This window comes from Triturus cristatus, chromosome 2_2 (assembly GCF_964204655.1).
Source record: "Triturus cristatus chromosome 2_2, aTriCri1.1, whole genome shotgun sequence".
Lineage (NCBI taxonomy): Eukaryota > Metazoa > Chordata > Amphibia > Caudata > Salamandridae > Triturus > Triturus cristatus.
Genome location: NC_140582.1, coordinates 224,440,886 through 224,463,805, shown reverse-complemented (window position 1 = coordinate 224,463,805; position 22,920 = coordinate 224,440,886). Strand labels below are relative to the sequence as shown.

Below are 22,920 nucleotides of genomic sequence, written 5' to 3'. Positions count from 1 at the left end.
GAAACTCTGGACCTTCGACATTCGACGAAAGAAGAAGACTGAAGAATCTCCCTTGTGGCCAAGGAGTGGCTACCCTGTGCAAACAGGCACCATCAAGAGACTTACCCTTTGCTTTGCTGAAGTTCTACGAGGGACCGACTGCAGAGCCTGACCAGAGCCTTGACTTCCAGACTTCTCCGACCCTGATCCACATCCACAGCCGAGCTGAGATCCGTGGAGGCAACGAGAGACGTGGGACCGGCTACCTGGGAAAAGTGGCGAGTATCTTCCAGCGCAGCTTCTGAGGCACCCTCGAAGTTGTGCACCAGGGATTGAGAAGCCTCAACCCCAAGCACCATCTGCACCGAAGATCAGCCCCCCACACTCCACGAGTCCTGCGTGGGGCCCTTCTGCATTTTCCTGCTTGCCGCGTCTGTCCAGTTGCTTGCCCGTTGGCTAGCGGCCTTTGCGACGACACACCTTTGATTTTCCACTGCTGGTTTGGCTCCTCCAGACTGGCTCCTGCTCCTCTGCAAAAGAGAAGTGCCCCAGACCTTCCTGGTCTGCACCAGAAGCAAGTCCTCCATTCTTCGTGGGTTCCGCTTGCCAAGGCTTGGTGAGTCCTAGTTCGACTTCGACGCTGCCGACAGCAAGAGCCTTCGTGGGACAGCTCGCCTCCTGGTCCTGGTCGTCCTCGACGTCTCCTGGTACCCGTGGCTGCTGCGACAAGCTTCACCTCTTCGCCTGCAATCTCCCGACATCGCCTGATTCCTTCCTGGTTCCACGTGGTCACTGGCTAGTGACCCTGACTCTGTCCCTTCTGCTTGCAGGTATCCTTCCTTCTTGATCCCGGCCTTGGGATCCACCGGACACTCTGTACTGACTGCCTGTCAGCAACTTTCCTTCAGGCATCCATAGAAGTCCACGACGAAACCCGACGCAAGTTCACACCTATGCACCCGCAGCCCGTGGGCTAGGTAACTTGGGTACTCCGGTGCTCACAAGGGTATTGACTATCCTAGAGTCTAGTTTCTGAGTCTCGACTTTCTAGCTATACCAGAAGTGTTCTAAAACTGCTTATTTCAGAACTGTACTATTTCTATCGATTATACGCATTACGCGTGAGTGTTTCCACTCTGCACCTGAATCCCGTGGGCCTCCCATTTCCTAACCTTGGGTAGTGTAGTGAAGCCCCAGCGATTCCCTAGGCCTAGGCCTATCCTATTTCCGTGACAGTGGTCCTTATACCACTTCTTTAGTATATGGTTTGCGTGGCCCCTAGGGCCTAACTGTATTACTTATCTGTGTGACTTAATGTATGCTTGAATAAGACTGTGTTGTACTTACCTCGAATCTCATAAAGAGTGCTGAGGGTTTGACTAGAATAAATACACTTTATTTTATATATATATATCTGTTGTGGTGTCCTTTCATTTGGTATTCAAGGGATTATATATGGTATAACAGCTGGCTTCACATGCCATTCAGAGTTTAGCCTAAGACTGCTCTTGTCCATGCTACCACTAAGATAGCTGGTCTATAAGGTTGACTTTACAACCAATCACCATAAGGGTTGTTTGGACTGATATAAGGTGTACACTAGAACTAGTGACATCATACATCAGGCCAACTTCTCACATTGGTGAGCAGCGGTTGGGATCTGAGCTTGCTGTTGTAATACCATTGTAATCTTGAGATACTAAATTGAAAGATCACACAGATATTGTTTAGGTACATATAACATAGATTATAAATACTTAAGTCCTACTGGACTTAGTTGTTGTAGGTTGAAGGGCCTAGCACACCCTGACTACAACTACTAGAGAGGTTTAGTAGATACAACTAGTGTAGGTAGGTGCACACACCACACCCTTACTAGATCATGTCTCTGGGAGGAGATCTAGTAGATTCTCTCTCAGGAGGGGCAGGTCTTAGAAAGATCTCCTCTAGATATGATACCCTAACTTTTCAGGAGATGAGACAATTGTGTAACTCCAGAAAGTTAAAACAGGGTGCAAACCCTACCCTCCTTCAGCTAGTAGAGATCCTAGAGGAGTATGATGCTCTTAGTGCCTCCCAGGCTGGTACCCTAGGTACAGGGGAGGGTCTACCCGCTACAGATGAGTCAGATGGGACTTCAGATGAGTAGGCAGACAGCCAGGTCAGAGTTAGAAGACTTAGCCAGTCTAACTTAAGCTTACATGGGAGTCTGCATGGGGTCCCCCCCATACAGACCACAAGTGGGCTTAACCAGAGAAGCAGGAGAGACAGATCCCCTTTAAGGGAATCCATCCACTCCCATGTCTCTAGCATCTCTAATGCCTCTTCTCACAGGGGAATGACTTCCCCCCAGAGAAAAGAGCATGAAGCCAGAATGAGGGAAGCTAATCTAAGGATCGAGAGGGAAGAACTTACCCTTGCCAAGGAGAAGCTTGCTCTGGCTACAGAGCAAAAGTTAAGTGGGTTAGAACCCATTGGTGGCAGCAATATCCCTAAGGATAGAGACAGGACCTATGATAATAGAAACCTGAGCAAGATTGTCCCTCCCTACAAGTGTGGGGATGACATCCACAAATAGATAACTGCTTTGGAGAGAGCTTGCAAAGTACAGCAGGTACCCCAAAGTCAGTGGGCAGCTATCTTGTGGCTCTCCTTCTCTGAGAAAGGTAGAGACAAGCTCCTCACAGTTAGTGATGAGGATGCAGATAATTACACTGTCCTGAAGAGTGCTCTAATTGATGGGTTTGGCCTAACCACTGAACAATACAGGTTGTTGTTCAGGGATACCCAGAAGACACAGACTCAGGACTGGACTGACTTTGTAGTTTGTGCCACTAAGGCTCTGGAAGGCTGGCTAGTGGGAAGTAAGGTTAAGGACTATACAGGATTGTATAATTTGATCATGAGAGAACAAATCCTTAACAACTGTCAAAACCAGCTACTGCATCAACACCTGATTGATTCTGATCTGACTTCTCCCCAAGAATTGGGAAAGAAGGCAGATAGATGGGTCAGGACTAGAGTTAAGCAGAAAAACCAGAACAAGGGCGGTGATCAGAAAAAGGCAGACCAGAAGGGTAATGATCAGAAACAAAAAGACCAAAAGTCTTCACCAGGCCCCCAAAAGGCTCAGGGGGAGGGTGGTCCCAAAAAGGATAAAAAGAAAGATGGCCAAAAGAAACCATGGTGCAACTATTGTAAGTCCAACTCACATTGGTTTAGTGAGTGCACCAAAAAGGATAAGCCCCCAGCCACCATTGCCCCTAAGGCAACTGTACCCCCTAGTTCAGCTGTAGGTGGTGGTTCCCAGCAAAAGGGTTAACCCTGGGAACTGAGGAGGATTCTGGCCTAGTCAGGATACCTACTCAGGCTGTTCTGATCTGTGATGGGGACATAGCTTTGTCCTCTACTATAGGCCCCAGTAACCTGGGCAAGTATAGACAGACTCCTTTTATCAACCAAAGAATGGCTCAGGCCTACAGGGACACTGGGGCTAGTGTCACAATGACACACCTTTGATTTTCCACTGCTGGTTTGACTCCTCCAGACTGGCTCCTGCTCCTCTGCAAAAGAGAAGCGCCCCAGACCTTCCTGGTCTGCACCAGAAGCAAGTCCTCCATTCTTCGTGGGTTCCGCTTCCCAAGGCTTGGTGAGTCCTAGTTCGACTTCGACGCCGCTGACAGCAAGAGCCTTCGTGGGACAGCTCGCCTCCTGGTCCTGGTCGTCCTCGACGTCTACTGGTACCCGTGGCTGCTGCGACAAGCTTCACCTCTTCGCCTGCAATCTCCCGACATCGCCTGGTTCCTTCCTGGTTCCACGTGGTCACTGGCTAGTGACGCTGACTCTGCTCCTTCTGCTTGCAGGTATCCTTCCTTCTTGATCCCGGCCTTGGGATCCACCGGACACTCTGTACTGACTGCCTGTCAGCAACCTTCCTTCAGGCATCCATAGAAGTCCACGACGAAACCCGACTTAAGTTCACACCTATGCACCCGCAGCCCGTGGGCTAGGTAACTTGGGTACTCCGGTGCTCACAAGGGTATTGACTATCCTAGGGTCTAGTTTCCGAGTATCGACTTTCTAGCTATACCAGAAGTGTCCTAAAACTGCTTATTTCAGAACTGTACTATTTCTATCGATTATACGCATTACGCGTGAGTGTTTCCACTCTGCACCTGAATCCCGTGGGCCTCCCACTTCCTAACCTTGGGTAGTGTAGTGTAGCCCCAGCGATTCCCTAGGCCTAGGCCTATCCTATTTCCGTGACAGTGGTCCTTATACCACTTCTTTAGTATATGGTTTGCGTGGCCCCAGGGCCTAACTGTATTACTTACCTGTGTGACTTAATGTATGCTTGTATAAGACTGTGTTGTACTTACCTCGAATCTCATAAAGAGTGCTGAGGGTTTGACTAGAATAAATACACTTTATTTTATATATATATCTGTTGTGGTGTCCTTTCATTTGGTATTCAAGGGATTATATATGGTATAACAGCTGGCTTCACATGCCATTCAGAGTTTAGCCTAAGACTGCTCTTGTCCATGCTACCACTAGGATAGCTGGTCTATAAGGTTGACTTTACAACCAATCACCATAAGGGTTGTTTGGACTGATATAAGGTGTACACTAGAACTAGTGACATCATACATCAGGCCAACTTCTCACAGCGAAGGTCTAAGATCGGACGCCATTCCCCTGACTTCTTTTTGATGAGAAGAAATCGGAAATAGAAACCCGTCCCCTTCTGAAGTGAGGGAACCTTCTCGATTGCATTCTTGAGGAGCATCGTTAAAGCTTCTTTGAATAATAAGTGAAGACGAGGGGGAGGGGGTCCCTTGGGTGGAGTGGTGGGTGGCTTGGTAACAAATTCTAAGGTATAACCGTTGTTTACCGGGTCTACAACCCATTGGTCCGATGTAATTTCTTGCCACTTGTCCACAAATGCTGACATTTTCGCACCCACAGGGAGGGGAATAGGAGTGGAAGGCGCCCTGCGGAGATCACTGCTTTCTGTTGGTGTCCCGTCCTTGATTTTGATCTTTTTCGTCCGCCTTGACGAGAGAAACCAGACGTGTTGGATTGCCTGTACGATGAGTGATAAGATTGTCTATATTGGGGCTGGTACTGTCTATTCTGCTGGTTTTGATATCCTCCTCTAGAGGAAAAACCACGCCCTCTTGCACCTCGGAAGGTTCCGTGTTTGTACTACAAGGAACCCAAGGATCTTGCGGTATCAGTATCAGTTTTTATTGCTTGGAGTGCTTCATCTATGTGTTTCCCAAACAACGATTTGCCATCATTGCCACATCCAATATCTTTGTCCGGACTTCTGGTCAGAAAGTGGTGGCTTTAAGCCAACCCTGGCGTCTGAGTACAGCTGCACCAGCCAGTTGGCGAAAATTCGTATTCACAATGTCTAATGCACAGTCTATAGTCTCGGACGCTGTGCGCTCTCCTTCTAATAGAATTTTTCGAGCGTCTTGTCTCTTGTACTCCGGGATGAGCTCAATAAGACCTGCCATTTCTGACCACATTTGACAGTCATAACGCCCTATTATTGGTAGGGAGTTTGCTGCTCTGATGGAGGCAGCTGCCATTGTAGAAAATTTCTTGCCGATCAAATCCCTCCTTGTCTGGTGGTGTAGTAATAGGTGTTGCCGGGTTTTTAGATCTTTGTTGGGCAGCCTGTGAAATGACCGAATCTGGTCTAGGATGGCCAATGAGACAGGATAGACTATTGGCCGGAGCACGGTATTTCTTGTCTATCCGCAGTAGCACCGCTGGCACAGATGCAGGATTTTTCATGATCTTGACCCCTTCTTTCCAGATGTAATCAATTATGGGGACAGCTCTTGTGACCTTTCTTGATTCCTCCTTAAAATCATGGAGAAAGCATTCAGACTGCTCAATGGTAACCAGCAAGTGAAATCTAGCAGCAGCACGCTGCATGAGATTATGAAATTCCCCTATATCCTCTGGGGGCGAATCAGATGGTAGAGGGATCGGTGGCAAAGGCATAGGGATAATATATGAATCCCAAGGATCTGACGGATCTGGAAGTTCACCCTCTTCAAATTCCTCTTCAGAGGTTGAGTCCTGACCTTGACGCGGGTCATGTTGAGGGTCTGGAAGTTGAGGCATTGGAACAGCAGCATCAGGTGAAGGCAAAGGATCCGGAACCGGCCCAGGTGGTGGAACCTGCGTTATGACTGGTTGTGGGGGAAAATGCTGTCTGTAATATGCGAGCATGGCTTGCAGGTCTTGTATCAGAGTTGGAGGCAGATGGGACATCTCGCTCTGACGAGGTTGTCTATGGTAAGTCTTAGGATGCGGGACGACAATGTCCTCTTGATAATATTGTTCTCGATAATTGTTGTCCTCCTCATCATCCTGACATTTGATTTGTAACTCGGAAGGATGGCGAGCTATTCCAAAGGGCCCTTCGTCCTCGACATCCTCATAGTCATCATCCTCATCCTGCACCTATGTTTCCAGGAGATGTGAGGGAGTAAGTGGTGATATATTGCTATAGTCATGCCTTTGAAAAGTTTTCAGCTGAAAACTCCTAGAAGAAACAGGAGTAGAATGAGTAGGCGCCATTGCAGGTGCCGCAGACGAAACAGGCAAATCCCCTGGTATCGTCGTCGACGGGCTCTCCGTTGATGGCTTCGTCGTTAACAGGCTCTTAGTCATCGTCGTCGACTGGATTGTCGTCGATGGGCTCGACATCGACAGGATCTTCGTCGACGGGCTCGACGTCGACAGGCTCTTCGTCGACGGGCTCGACGTCGACGGGACCTTCGTCGACGAGACCCTCGTCAACGGGCTCGACGTCGACAGGACCTTCGGCGATGGGAGGCTCGTCGACGGGGTAGTAATCAGCTGTATCTTCGTCGACACTTCTCTCGTCGACGATGGAGTCTTCGTCGACGGCAACGTCGTCGATATGGATTTCGACGCTGACTTTGTCGACGAGGACTTCGTCGACGATTCCTCGACGACGGGCTTCTTTGACAAGATAGTAATCCTCGTCGACAGAATAGGAGAGGTGATAGATGTCGTTGAGATAGTTTCCGTCAACGAAGGAGCAGAAGAAGTGACAGAAATCGTCGACGATGGAGGGAAAGCCAGAGATTTTGAAAGGCTTTTACTCACTGTTTTCGAAGACGGCTTTTTAGAGTCCTTGAGAGCAGAATCCTGAGGAGAGTGCGCTGATTCAGAGGGAATGAGAGGAGTCCTCTGAGAAGAGCCAGAAGTAGAGTGGGAAGATTTATGGCGTTTTTTCAACTCACTTGAAGAGCTGTCATGAGACCTAGCTCTCTTGCTAGAAGTTGAGGCTCTATCATCCTCTTCGCCTCCCTATCCCTAAGAGTCTTAGTAGGGAAGGTGCGGCAAATTGTGCAATCTTTTGCCTCATGTTTAGGGTAGAGGCAGTAGATGCAGTCCACATGCTGGTCATCAACATGGACCCTCTTCTTGGCACAGGTTCTGCAGGACTTGAACGAGGCTTTCTTGTCAGAAATGATGAATAAAGTAGAAAACTGAGTGGCACTCAGGGAGACTTCCTTCCACACGATGTGCGGTGAAAATCTGAGGAGAACTGGCTCTGCTGAGAGGGTTCTAGAGGGTGCAGATGGCTGATTGGTTGGTAACAATTCTTTGGTTCTTTTTACATAATGATGTAGATAGGCTGCTAAGATCTAGGCCTTAGGCCTTATTCTTTGGGGCCTACTACTACTACTATTGTTTTTGGCACTACTTTTTTATTTACCGTGGGACTCCCACCTCGGCGACGGGGAATGATTCAGGCATGTGAATCTATGAAAGATACCCCAACAGTGGATAACAATGTAACATTTTAATGATGTGCTATGAGTAAAGGTGAGTTTGAGAGCAAAGAATGACATTCGTACTGCTCCATGTCTTAAACTTTTTGATACAAAGTTACTAAAGGTCATAATGATCGATGCAAGTAATTATGGTCAGGACGCAGTGCTGATGCAAGTGGATAAGAGCAAAGATGTTTTTGTAGCTTATGCGTCTAAAGTCTTAAGGCAAACAGAATATGATTATTTGGAAATAGAGGAAGAAGCACTGGCATGTTACTGGGGGATTACACACTTTAGGCTATGTATGTGGGGAAGCATGTTTTCTGTAAGATCAGACCACAATCCTTTGTAGATTTTTTCACAACAAAAGGGCCTGGTCAAGCTACTTCCGCATTGCACATTGGTTGTTCAGGCTGCAAGAGTTTGTCAATAATGTGGGGTATGTGCTGGGTATCAAGAAAGCAATGGCGGTTTGTTTGTTACATCTTCCTTGGCAAGATGATAACAATTATGTAGTGGAAGAGGTATATATGGTTGTCAGTGTGGTTGATGTGGCAGGGGTTAGTATTACACAAGAAACCGGGATGATAGAAACTAAGGTTGATGATACCCGTAAGAAGGTTGCACGGTTTGTGAAAGAAGGATATCCCACTGGAGGAATTTGGATGATGAGTTAAAACCATGTGAACTTATCAAACATCAATAGTACCTGCATGAGGGAGTGCTCAGAAGGGGCGATGCACTGTTGGTACCAACCAGATTAAGGAAAAGTATTTTGGAACTGGCTCATGAAGGACACATTGGGATGAGTGCCTGAAAAGAAGGATTAGAAAGGAGTTTTTGTGGCTGCTGATTGATCGAGAAGTAAAGAGTATGGTTCAACAGACAATGGTGTTCAATTAGTGTCAAGAGATATAACAATGTTTTTAAATAAACTAGGTATGTCACACAAGAACGTCTGTATACTATCCCCAAGGTAATGCTGTGGTAGAGAGAAGTAACAAAGTTTTGATGGAAGGATTGCAATTGGCTCTTTGTGAAGGGGGTGATTCGTGTGTACCCGTGAAGAGACTTGTATGGGTCTACAGAACGACAGAACGACACTTAACTGTTCTGGGCCGGTCGCTCCACGCACCGCGCACACTCCCCGTGAGTGAGCCCAGGCTTCCCCCGCTTCTGCAGAGTTTCGCTGCTGCCCTGCAGCTGAGTTCCTGGGCCTCTGTATTTTGTATTCTGCCTCTGTATTTTGTTTCCTGCCTCTGTATTTTGTTTCTGTGCTTGTTTTTTTCTCCTTGTTTGCGCCGTTACTGTGTCCTGCCCCTGCCGCGTTTCCCGCCCTTCTCCCCGCCGCTGCTCCCCTGCGGCCCGCCCCTTTTTCTTCTGTTTCCCTTCCCATTCGCCGCCCCACTCCCGCCTCCCAGCTGCTCCTCCCTCCCACTTGGCCATTTATGGCGGAGTGCACGCGGTGGTGAGCAGTGACCCTTGACCCTGTTCTGGGCCGGTCGCTCCACGCACCGCGCACACTCCCCGTGAGTGAGCCCAGGCTTCCCCCGCTTCTGCCGACTTTCGCCGCTGCCCTGCAGCTGAGTTCCTGGGCCTCTGTATTTTGTATTCTGCCTCTGTATTTTGTTTCCTGCCTCTGTATTTTGTTTCTGTGCTTGTTTTTTCTCCTTGCTTGCGCCGTTACTGTGTCCTGCCCCTGCCGCGTTTCCCGCCCTTCTCCCTGCCGCTGCTCCCCTGCGGCCCCGCCCCTTTTTCTTCTGTTTCCCTTCCCATTCGCCGCCCCGCTCCCGCCTCCCAGCTGCTCCTCCCTCCCACTTCGCCATTTATGGCGGAGTGCACGCGTACGCACAGCGAGCACGCGCAGCGGGCACGCCGATTGCACGCCGAAGGCGCGGCAAAGGCAAGCCCGTCTACGCCCGTCCGCGCCTGGACCGCGCCCAGCGCCAGAAACCCTGGTCCTCACCGACGCAAGCCCGCCTGACTGAGCTACGACGCCGCCACCCTCCTCGCTCTCAACACCGGCCGGATCAACGACTGCTACCGAGCCACCCCGAGACGCACCCACGGACCCTTCACCTGCCAAGCCTGCAAGTTCACCTGCCTCCGGACCTGCACCGCACCCGCTAAACCCAACACCAGCAACAACCACCTCAAGTGTATCCTGCTCAACACCCGCTCCGTCCACAGGCACGCCGTCGAACTCTGGAACCTCCTGGACACAACTTCACCAGACGTCGCCTTCCTCACAGAGACCTGGATGAACGCCTCCTCAGCCCCTGACATCGCCATAGCCATCCCGGACGGCAACAAGATCACACGGAGGGACCGCGTCAACCAAACCGGAGGAGGCATCGCCATCGTCCACAAAAACACCCTCCGCATCACGACCAACTCCGACAACAGCCTCACCGACGCCGAACACCTCCACTTCCAGAAACACACCGACCCCAAGACCACCCTCAGAGGCAAACTCATCTACAGACCCCCGGGACCATGCACACAATTCAGCGAAGCAATCGCAGACTTCGTCAGCCTGCACGCACTCACCTCATCGGACTATATCCTCCTTGGAGACCTCAACTTCCACTTGGAAAACCACAAGGACCGCAACACCGCCGCCCTGCTGGACAACCTCGCAACCTCGGACTCAAGCAACTGGTCAACACTCCCACCCACTACGCCGGCCACACGCTTGACCCCATCTTCTCCTCCAGCAAGCACATCTCCTTCTGCCTCTCCACCGGACTACACTGGCCAGACCACAGCTGCGTCTTCACCTTCAGGAGAACAACGATCCACCACCACCCGCAACAGGCCACCCGCAGAAGCTGGAGCAAATTCACCTCCGACCAGCTGACCACCGCCCTCAGCCAGAACCCACCCACCAACACAACGGACCCCAACGAAGCAGCCCGCAACCTCGCACAGTGGCTCACCAGCTGCACCGATGACCTCGCACCACTGAGGAAACCTCCCAGCAGACCCGGCAGCAGGAGAACCCGGTGGTTCACCGACGACCTCAAGAACTCCAAGAAAACCTGCCGCACCCTCGAGAAAACCTGGCGCCACAACCCGACAGCAGACAACATGACAGCCCTCAAGGACGCCACCCGCAAACACCACCAGCTGATCCGCACCACCAAAAGGACGTCATTCAAAGAACGGCTGGACAACAACTCCCACAACAGCAAGGAACTCTTCAGCGTTGTTAAAGAGCTCTCCAACCCCAGCAACAACGACATCACACCCTCGCAAAACCTCTGCGACTCACTCGCCACTTTTTTCCACCAGGAGATCGCAGACATACACAACAGCTTCGGCGCCCAGACCACGCACCCAACCACTGAAGCAACGCCCCCCACTACCACCATCGGCACCTGGACCCCCGTCAGCACCGAAGACACCACCCGCATGATGAACACCATCCACTCCGGATCCCCTACCGACCCCTGCCCACACCACATCTTCAACAAAGCCGTCTCCATCATCGCACCCCATCTCCGGGACGTCATCAACAGCTCCTCCGCTTCCGCCACCTTCCCGGAGAGCTGGAAACACGCCGAGATCAGCGCCCTCCTGAAGAAACCGACCACGGACCCCACGGACCTCAAGAACTTCTGTCCCATCTCGCTCCTCCCCTTTCCGGCCAAAGTCATCGAGAAGACCGTCAACAAACAACTCTCCGCCTTCCTCGAGACGAACGGCTACCTCGATCTCTCACAGTCCGGCTTCCGAGCAAACCACAGCACCGAGACCGCCCTCATCGCTGCCACCGACGACATCAGGTCCATGCTCGACAACGGGGAAACAGCGGCCCTCATCCTCCTGGACCTCTCGGCAGCCTTCGACACGGTATCCCACCGCACACTGATACAGCGACTCAGCAACTCCGGCATCCAAGGAGCGGCCCTAGAGTGGATCATCTCGTTCCTCACCGGAAGAACCCAGAGAGTCCGCCTCCCACCGTTCCGTTCCGAGGCCACCAAAGTCATCTGCGGCGTCCCACAAGGATCCTCACTCAGCCCCACCCTCTTCAACATCTACATGAGCCCTCTCGCAGCCATCGCACGTCAACACAACCTCAACATCATCTCCTATGCCGACGACACCCAGCTGATCCTCTCCCTCACCAACGACCCCGCCTCCGCCAGATCCAGCCTCCAGGAGGGCATGAAAGACGTCGCGTAATGGATGAAGCTTAGCCGTCTGAAACTGAACTCAGACAAGACGGAAGTCCTCATCCTGGGACCATCCCCCTCAGCCTGGGACGACTCCTGGTGGCCCCCGGCACCGCACCCAAGCCTACGGACCACGCACGCAACCTGGGCGTCATCCTGGACTCCTCCCTCACGATGACCAAGCAAGTCAACGCCGTCTCATCAACTTGCTCCAACACCCTGCGCATGCTCCGTAAGATCCCCACCGAGACTAGGAAGACAGTCACCCAGGCCCTCGTCACCAGCCGCCTGGACTACGGGAACACCCTATACGCCGGAACCACTGCCAAACTTCAGAAAAGACTCCAACTCATACAGAACGCATCAGCACGTCTCATCCTATATGTCCCCCGCCACAGCCACAATTCCGCCCATCTGATAGACCTGCACTGGCTCCCCGTCAACAAGAGGATCACATTCAGACTCCTCACCCACGCACACAAGGCCCTCCACGACATGGGCCTGAAGTACCTCAACAGCCGCCTCACGTTCCACACACCCACCCGCCAGCTCCGCTCCGCCTGCCTCGCCCTCGCCTCCGTTCCACGCATTCGCAAGACCACCGCCGGGGGAAGGTCCTTCTCCTACCTGGCGGCCAAAACATGGAACTCCCTCCCAACCCACCTACGGCTGACCCAGAACCATCTCACCTGGCTGTTCGAGCATTAGCGACCCCCCCCCCCCCCCCATCGCCTTGAGACCCTTGCGGGTGAGTAGCGCGCTATACAAATTCGCCGACTGATTGATTGATTGATTAACAGTAACACAGAACAAATCCTGTATAAGTTGATGAGCGGTAGAGAATTTAGCTCTAAATTGAGACTGGGATCGATGTTGAGGTTGAAGTCTGCTACAAGTAAGAAAGAATTGAATTGAGAATGTAAGATGTCTTTCAGACATTGTTTTTGGGAAGGTGATTGGGTTCGAGTTAAGTTAAGATGTTTTGTGAGGAAAAGAATGTCTCAGTTTTCCAAACCTTTGCAAATCAAGAGAGTTAGGAAGTTTGTTGTTGAATTGTCAGATGGTAATATGTGGAACATTATAAAAATCCTTAAGGTGCCCGATTGTTTGTTTGTACTAGAAGGTGAAAAGGGGCTTAGGGTGAAAGATTTAAATGTGGAGGTGGATGCACCTAAGAAATCCACAACACAGAGTCATGAGCATACCCTGGGTGTAAATTCATGAAAGAAAGTTAGAAGATGTCCAGGGTGGTTGAAAGACTATGAACACACTTGAAATACTTTGGATATACACATTATTTGTTTTAGGTTATTTATACTATGAATATTTCTTGGTTTAGGCAATGTTTAATATAGGTTAAAAAATACCTTTGTATTCTGAATATATTTTATTAAAGGAGGAAGATATGTAGCATCTCACTGCTTTTGTAAAAGTGTTGAACGTGGAATGTTTGAAAAACAAGGCTTTCCGGTCAGAGAGAGCCGATGGCGACGGTCCTTACATTATAAATTAAATAAATAAAGTCTGCTTCAACCCACTGTCCTGGAACGTTTCACATTCATTTTATTACATGTCATAACTGTGTTATCCTCTTTTTGAATTCCAGACCCAACTGTGTTATCCTCTTTTTGAATTCCAGACCTCCTACCACTTCCTGGAGTAAGTATTGGAGGAACCTACAGGCACCAATGAGGATTTATGAATGCAATGGCAATACCTATATCCAACAGGAGTGTAATAGTGTCTAAGACCTTTGTACACCAGTGGTAAACAATATTCCCACTTTTGGCAATTGTTTTTTAGCAAATGATAGGATTGAGAACTATACTTCAGCTATTTAAATACTTCGTGAACCCCTATGCTCTCCCTGATCCTTCGTTGTAACTTCCCTCAAACACAGCATTTACTTTTGAACATAGGCTGCTGACTGCAGATATTTCTATTACCACAGCTAATCCAGGAGTATAGGGGCTGGAACTGTTTTTTTAAACTCTATCAAAAAATCTTGAGACGATTGTGATAGCTTTACCCAAAGCAATAGGTAAACAAGTTATATAATACTGCCACACCCAATATTTACCCTCAAACTTGCACCTAGGAAGCAGTTTACTGAATGTATATAGCTTTTCAAAAACCTTTGTTACAATTTTCAACAAGCATTGGCAAAGTCAATGGGCCCGATTAACAAAAAGTAAACTGAGACGAAAGTCTAACCTTACAACTTTTGGTATTCACAAAGGGCATTTACTACTCGGAAATGCCCTTTGTAGAAACCAAAAGTTGAACTTTACGACTTTCGGTATTCACAAAGGACATTTACCAGTGGTAAATGACCTTTGTGAATACCTAAAGTCGTAAAGTTGGACTTTCGTCTCATTTTACCTTTGCGAATTGGGCTCAAAGTTGTTTTGCTTTGGGTAGGCAGACCTTTGGCTTTGCCAGTGCTTGTTTTCTAATGGTTTGTGTTACATTTTATAGTTGAGGAAGCTGCCAGGCCCCGCCAAAATAAAAATAAAAGTTTTCAAAAGCAAAAATATTTTTCGGTCTCAAAAATCACACATTGCCATTGCATTCCTTGGCACTGAAGGGTACTGCTATTTTGCGTGTGGATGTGCTCCTTGTGAGAATACTGCCACTCATAGTGAAATTTGCAAATGGCTGTAGTGGGCTGACCCACTTATGTAGTGGGCGAAAGAAAAACATGAATTATACAGCAAGTAGAGCAGTGGATGAAAAGGCCCGGATGAAAGCCCCTAACAAGCATTGGTAAAAGCATTAGGTTTCGCCTATGGCATTTTTAATAAGTTAAGAGGTGTGGGAGCATTGTATGAGTGCTGGGAGAATGGTGTGAGTGCTCTCTGTGCAGGGACAGCGGTGCATGAATAAAGGTTGATAAGTGCTGCAAAAGTACGCAAGATTCCTCAATTTGTGATATTTTCTTAGCTCAAAATTCATCCTCAGATCAAAAATGGACATGAGGATGCATTTTGCACTACAAAAATAACACTAAATGCTAAATTACACTAACAGCAGCATGAACAGCTGCTCACATTTGCTAGATTTGTTGTTTGTGTTCCTTTTGCCCCAAATTTCTCTTAATTACACGTGTGCGTAATTGCATATTTATTGGTAATTCCACATCAAAGAGTAAAGCAGAATTACCAAAATTACCTCGATTACGCTGCATAATTTAAATTACTCCCAAGCCTAATCAGAGGGTGTAGAGTAGTCCATAAATAATGGAGCTGAATGTAAAGTCACAAGACCACATCAGCCATCCATAAAAGCACTACATTGGCAAAATGGGGATGACAGGGTGGGATTGTAAACCCTGTACATGGGCACAAGTTATAGGAGTACAGATAGCTAGAATACCTACTTTAATCTTGAAAGTCTATAGATAACTTGCTGATGGATAATGCCAGCTTACACTTACAAGGGCAATGGTCAGGAAAACACAGACATGCTTACATAACACAAACATGGCTTCTGCAAATAAAAGCAGAGAGAAATAGAGACTGTAGGAGTTGCAGCCTTTACTTAATAATTCAGATACAAGCATCAATGTGCTTAAGTACATAACATTACTTGATGTTATATGAATAAACCCAAAGCCAGTCCTCTTCAATTGATGATTCCTTTTCAAATGTTGAGACCTTTTAGAAGTATTTTAAAGATCCTGTAAAGTTTTATGAACTTGTAAAAACAAAAATTAAGATGGCTATGGTAGTTTGTTTCTGTATTTCATGCGTACAGGTAGCAGATTGACTATAACGGCAGCCAAATTCAGTCGTCAAAGATGTCTGCCCCTGATTGAAAAGAAATGTAGAAATCATAATCTTGGGAAATTACGCATAAAATAAACAGAAGTCATAAATTCTAAAAGAAATCGGAAGCGGCTCTGGTCGAGTGGAGAAGGTGGGGGTGTAACAGTGAATTGGCTTTCGGCCTGAGATAAAGGTGATTACAACAGACCTAAAATATACCAAAAGTGTATCCCGCGGGGGTCTGAACTGTTAAAAAAGATGTGTGCCAAGATAGGAGAAGCTGACGATGGAGGAAGCAGCAGCAAGGCAGAAGACCCAAAACAAGTGATGTGCACGTAAAACCTTTAAAAAAATAGTTCCACAAAAGCATATGGAAACAGTACTTGGTCAACGGGAAACTGATAATTAAAGCAAATGAGGAAAAGACAAAGAACCGGAAACAGTATGCTACAGCCAACAGGAACGGAGGAAAATTAAGTGGCAAGCACAGGAACCAATGAAAAGGAAGAAAAGCAAGGGGGAGGGATGTAAGACCCTTTTAAGATTTATATTAAATACAATAGATTTCAAGAGCTGTGCAAGTGAAACCTAAAAATGGGGACATTTCTATGAAGACACGGAAGCTGACCATAGTCTAATTGCCTATACAACAATGCATTTTATTAATTTGTGTTGTGTATGCTTTTTCCTCCATAACTGATTCTAGTATGTCAGCAATTCTTTTGTTATTAACACAAATTCCCCTTGGGCTGCTCATCATGTTTTATATACTAATTTAAGTTTGATATACTAATTTTATGTTCATTATAACTTTCCATTCCAATTTCGATGGTCTTTGTGCATTTTCAATGCTTGATGCGCTGTTTCGATTGTTTTTTAAATTATTGATTATAAATGTCCCAAATTAGGGTGCACTTGTGTGGCCATTTACATTGTCACTGACAGAGAGGGAACAAACTGCTGCAAACACTGGCAAACCAAAATTAACCAGGGTTGAGGAAGAATAAGTGTGGTGTTCAGAATTTATTGGATGTGATCATTCTTGCCGTTTACAGGTTTTGCCTATAAAATGGGGTATAACGTGCTGACTGCACTAGAATCCATGTATCCTGGTAATTCTCTTTAGATTCTGTCAGGCATGGCCTGTTGAAATGTAAAAGGAGACCTGGGATTCAAAACGCAAAACTCGCATTTCCGATAGGTGCGGTGACCGAAGTTACCGCACATATCAGTAATTTCGGCCTACTCGCAATGAGTGCCTAGCCTTGTGTAGTCTCCTTCACTTAGCTATAGTTCTACACTTTTTCTATTAAAATTATTGACAACTGGTTCGCCTCACTGCACACAGGTAAGATACTATCTCATGTCAGACAGGAGTATTGATTAGTCCTTTGTAGTTAACATCACCTGTAATGTCGCTATGGGCAATCAATCCACCAACCAAGTGGGGCATTGACCGAAGGCAATCTCACACCACTTCGAGTCCACTGCCTCGGCTATCCCTGGAGAACTATCTTTGTTGTGCCAGGAGCTTGAACCTTGAATCTTTGTTGAGTCAGAACACACTGCTTTGTGGAGCCAAGTCCACCACACACTTATGTTGCCCATTGCATGTATCAGTTTTATAAACTATAGGTGTTAACATTAATATTTTACTAACCTAATGCAGTGTCCAAGTTGCACATTAGTAGCAGATCTCGCACAGTCACCAGTAGATGCACCAAAGCTGCATGCTTGAATATTGTTACCTCTCGCTCATCACTTTTACCTGAAAGAAAGAAAATCCTACTGTAAGAGACTTACAAAATGGGCAGCAAGAATTAGCTTTTAAGATGTGTCTTGATAGATTTAATTAAGCTTTACTACTTATAAATTCACTGCACCCTAATCAGTGTTGGAGTACTGCAGTGTTGTACTGTCAGAAACTGGTAAACAATGCATTGAGGCAAGCAACTTGCAAGTTTCACTATGCAACCAGTCACAAAAGATGGGTGGAGAACAGAGAAATCATAAACAGTGACGTTAAATCCCTGCTAGTGCCCCATTTTATGAATGAACATTAAAATCATATGCTGAATTAGAAAGATTAAGGAGTGAGACAATGAACCAGGAAGAAGAAAATAAGTGGTTAAATTCAGTTTATACAGAAACATCTTAGAGTGTAAGCAAAAAGGAACATGTAATTATAAATCTCCAATTTCTTATGAAAGATATATTTGAACTTTTTGGACTTGATAAGACATCTTTACTGGGCAGGAGAGTACAATAATTACACAATATTTAAATTGAAACATGCCTATAAAAAACTGTTGCCAAAACAATGACATGTTTTGGAAACAATGGCAAAACACAGTTTTTGTCTATTTTTGGGTATAGGCTGTTGAATAAACTATGATAAGCACTGATTTAAAAAGGTTTAGAAAACATTGAGAAAATACCACTGAAATCCACAAAAAATAAACACTGGAAACAGGGTTGCCTAGTAATATATTATAACATATCTCACTCCTAATGGAAACACTATGTAACCTGTATGATAGTCTTTGTGCCACTGTGGTATAGACTGATATCTCTTACTTTCTCTTTTTCCCTTTGTCTGTTTATTGTTCATCTCAACCATTATAGATCCTTGTTGCCAGATGCTTGATAATGATGGAAATCTGACAAGCCCATCCATGCTCCTTGTTGACCACTGTCTATCGTTACCACATTGTGTTCAACATTGGTGATTTGTATAGGTTTAGAAAATGCACTCAATTTGCTACTACAACCCTTTAATTCCTTTGCCACTGATCAACCCCTTGTTTGACATCATATCTTCTCAAGTAGTTACATTGGTGCAGTTTAACTTTACCTCCAATCTATGTGATCTGGTGGTTACTCTCCTATACCCCCAAGTAATGTACCATGCACCATTACTTCTGAGCTGGGTTCACCATATATAAATCCAGATAAATATGACTGTAAAACTATATATTGAATTTAAAAATATCTACATACAAAAATATCAAACCCTACATTTATAAATAAATAACAAACATAAAATCCCAAACATAATTATAAAAAATATCTAAAGTTAAAAAAATCTAATACAAAAATGTAAATTACAATATTATAAACTTTTAAAATTAACATTAAGAATAACAAAAACATTGAAAACCAAAATATAAAATAAAGACATACAATATATTATAGAAATATTAAATGGTTTTACTTAAAATTAATTCTAATTATTCTATAAAAATTATGTTTACTTTTTAAAATATTACATACATTCCACCTTTTTGCTTTCTATATGGAGGGACATCTATATAGAAAGTAAAAAGGTGGAAATTTCTCACAAAAGTTAGGAAAGAGATCCCCAGTGGAGTTGATCCAAATCTATCAAGCCAAATGCGTTAGCACGGCTACTTATGGGGCTGGGATATGGGGATACTGTGACTTAAATGAAATCCAGAGGGTGGAGAACGCATTTTAAGGTATTTATTGGCGGTCCCATGTTGTACATCAACCTATATCTGCCATAGTGAGTTGGGGCTACCATATATTACAGACATAATAAAGGTGCAACCAGTTCTCCTATGGCACCGGATTTGGTCCTCGATAAAAACCACATCTAACTACAATGTATTAAGTGATAGTCTTAAATTAGAACATGTTTTAGAGATCAGGTGGGTAAAGTATATAAAAGATTTTATGACCGACTTGGGCCAGCCAGAATATTATTATAATCCTGTTTCAATTGGCTCCATTTCTAGAAAGGTTTTTAAAAAACAATGCATGACCCATAAGGAGGCAAATAGATTTGCCATCGAGGCATCAAGACCTTCGGTTCAAACTAACCAAATGATGCAGTCCACCATTGGTATCCAACCATACTTAACACACACATTAAGTGGGTATGATAGATTTGTTCTTACACGCCTTAGATTTGATGTATTCCATCGTTTGGTAAGCTTTCTGACCATAAATGATTGGTCTAAAGTCTAATCAAATTGTCCTTGTGATGGAGTCTCACCCCAAACAACAATTCATGTAGTCCTAATTTGTTTGGAACAGAGGAGGAGGTGGCTCAAGCCTATACTGAAAATATGGTGCATGAGACAATATCGCCCGGCTTTTCTTGCACTGCAGTTTTTAGATAATGACTGTCTCACGAGACACATTTCTCTATTCTTGAAACGTACGATCAGACGTAGGAAATAACCATGAATTCTGCCCCTTTCAAAGTATGTTGCTAGGCTTTAGTTTTTAGCTATTTTGAGACTTTTAAACGTTGTTTTAATTTCAATTTTGTAATTAATTTTTTTATAAATATTGTATATTAATTGTGATATGTAATTGTAAATCTGTGCTTTTATGGTTTTCTGTGTGCTAAATTGAAAACCAAATAAAGCTAAATTCATTCATTCATATAACATATATTAAAATACATCCAAATATATCACATAGAACTTTTTTTTAAATGAAAGAATTTTTTTTTAAAACATCTATGTATAAAAACCATAATATACTCACAATGTTATGTAAATATAAAAAAACAAATCAATATATATAAAATGTAGAATAAAAAAAATTAATAAATATTTGGTAGGGAAACATCATTTTGTGAATATACATATACACACACACACGCACACACGCACACACACGCACACACGCACACACACACACACACACACACACACAGAGTCTCCACTGGGTAATCATAGCTAGGTCAGAGTTTCCACTGGAAGAGCCTTTTTTGTATTGCTAATAACTTTGGAGCAGTGAGAAATTGGACTACTGGCTGAAGGGGGTGAAACCCTAGTCAAGCAGCAACCACAATTCTTGTCAGGGTCAGACACAGACATACCTCAAATTAATCTGTGCTCAACCGTCCAGTCGCTTGGCAAACAACAGTCAGGTTTAACTTAGAGACAATGTGTAAAGTATTTATGCAGCACTTAACAGTAATAAAGTTAAAACACAACCCAAAACAAAAATCCCACACCTTTTGACAAAAATTGAGTCAATTCTAATAAATAAATCAAGACCAAAACAACAAAGATATCCAATCTTAAATAATTCAGTGAAAATAGCACCAAAAAGCACAAAGTGCCAACTGTGGAGATCTGGTTACGCAAGACCGGGACAAAGTCACAAGGTCAGGCTGACTGCGATAGAGCACAGGCCCACTACAGGGACCCAATTAGGCCCGCTGAGCAAAAGTACCTTAAATCCTGGTTGTGGAGCGTTGCGCGGTCCCACGTTAAGGATGTGATGTGGAGCAGAGGAGTTGCGTTGGTTCTGAGGAGCTGCAGAGCTGCAATGCGAGGTCCTGCATCATCGCTGTGGATCCCGTTGACGAGGACTTACTATGCAAAGACTGACGTCAAGGATGGGGCACGTACTTGAGACAATGCATTGGTTCCCAAGAGCTGCAAGGCTATGATGCGAGAGCCTGCGTCGTCTCCATGGCTACCGTTGCCAAGAGAATTGCCATGCGAGGGCCTGCATCAGTGAAGCTCTGCACAGAGGCAGTTCCGAAGCGGGTTGCAAGGTTGATGCGGTCTCTTTGCTCTGGGAGAACCCTCGCAGCAGAGGCGAAGTGTCGGTTCTGTTCTGGATTGCGCAGCAGAGCAGGTGCATCAGTTCTGCTGGATCCACAGATGGGCTGACAGAACAATTTCAGGCCCACTTCCAAGGGTCCAGGACTGGGGTGTTACCACTTTGCAGGGTAGGACTCATAGATGGCAGAGTCCAGGTGCTGGGTTTAAGGTTGTTGGAGTCTTCTGTCCCTGAGGCTCTAGTCAGGAGGCCATCCAACTTGTCTTCGAAGTCAATGTGGGGTCCTGGATTCAACAGACGCAAGTCCAGTCCTTTTCACCCAGGCAAGAGGGCAGCAGGTCAGCAGGGCATCAATCCTTTGGGGCAGTAGCCCTTCTTCCCGGCAGGGTATCAACAGGTCCAGAACTGTACTGATGAGTTGGAGTCTGAGGTAAAATATTTATACTTGGGCCTTCCTTTGAAATGGGAGAAGTTTCTAGAGGTTTCCTATTGAAGTCAACAGGCATCCTGTCTTGCCTGTCCTGGCTCCAGACTAACCACAGGGGGTACATAGGCCTTTGTGTGGAGGCAGTACCTAGCCTGTTCAAGTGTAAGTAGGCAGTACCCAGCTACACCCTCCCATTCTACCAGTGATGGCTCATCCAGGCACAACCAAGCCCTCTTGTGTGTGATTGTCTGGAAGGAATACACAAAGCCCAACTGCCAACTACACCCAGTCATCTGACCCAGAGACAGGCTGTAGACACTAAATGGCTAACGCAGGAAAATTTCAACTTTCTAAAAGTAGCATTTTCCAAATTGTAATTTAAAATCCAACTTTACCATAAGAGAGGATTTTTCATGACAGTTCCAAAGACATCAAACATGAACTGGACCTGCTCCCATTTGGAAACTTATTAAATCTAATAAGGTAACTCCAATGTTGTTCTATGGGAAAGGAAGGCCTTGCAGTAGTGAAAAATTATTTTTAAAACGTTATCGCTACCAAGACATGTGAAACTTAAACGTACACGTCCCACCCTTTAAATACATTGTACCCTTCCCTCTGGGTTGTCCAGGGCCTACCCTGGGGTGACATGTGTATTTAAAAGGATGGGTTGGGCCTGGCAAACGTTATATTTTGCCAGGTCGGCATGAAAGATTAAAAACTGCACATATGGGCTGCAATGGCAGGCCTGAGACAAGATTGACATTGCTACTTAAGTGGGTGGCACAATCAGTGCAGTAGGCCCACTAGTAGCACTTAATTTACAGGCCCTGGTCACAGGTAGTACCACGTTACTAGGGAATTGGAAGTAAATTCAATATGCCAATTGGGTATAAGTCAATTCTACCATGTTTTAAGGAGAGAGCAGAAGCACATTACTATTGCTTAGCAGTGGTAAAGTGGGCAGAGTCCTAAAAGCCAACAAAAATGGGTTCAGAAAACTGGAGGGTGAAGGGAAAAAGTTTGGGGATGACCCTGCAGAAAGGGCCAAGTTCAATATGCACCTCTTGACAAATCTTCATAAAACTTACCAAAAGGGGCACCTCAGCTCCTCCCTGAAAAGTTTCAGGTTGAGCTGTCAAGAGGGGCCTGAGGAAAAGGGTGGCAATCCCAATACATGTTTC

General features: G+C 45.8%; 1 protein-coding gene across 1 annotated transcript in view; it reads right to left on the bottom strand.

Annotated features, from left to right (window-relative positions):
- The window catches only part of SHOC1 (shortage in chiasmata 1), a 1,571,389-nt gene that overhangs the window by 885,930 nt on the left and 662,539 nt on the right, over positions 1-22,920 (bottom strand). The window contains exon 16 of the mRNA XM_085643056.1: positions 17,420-17,527. Within this exon, the coding sequence (XP_085499182.1) occupies positions 17,420-17,527 (108 nt within the window). The remainder of the gene's footprint in view (positions 1-17,419; positions 17,528-22,920) is intronic.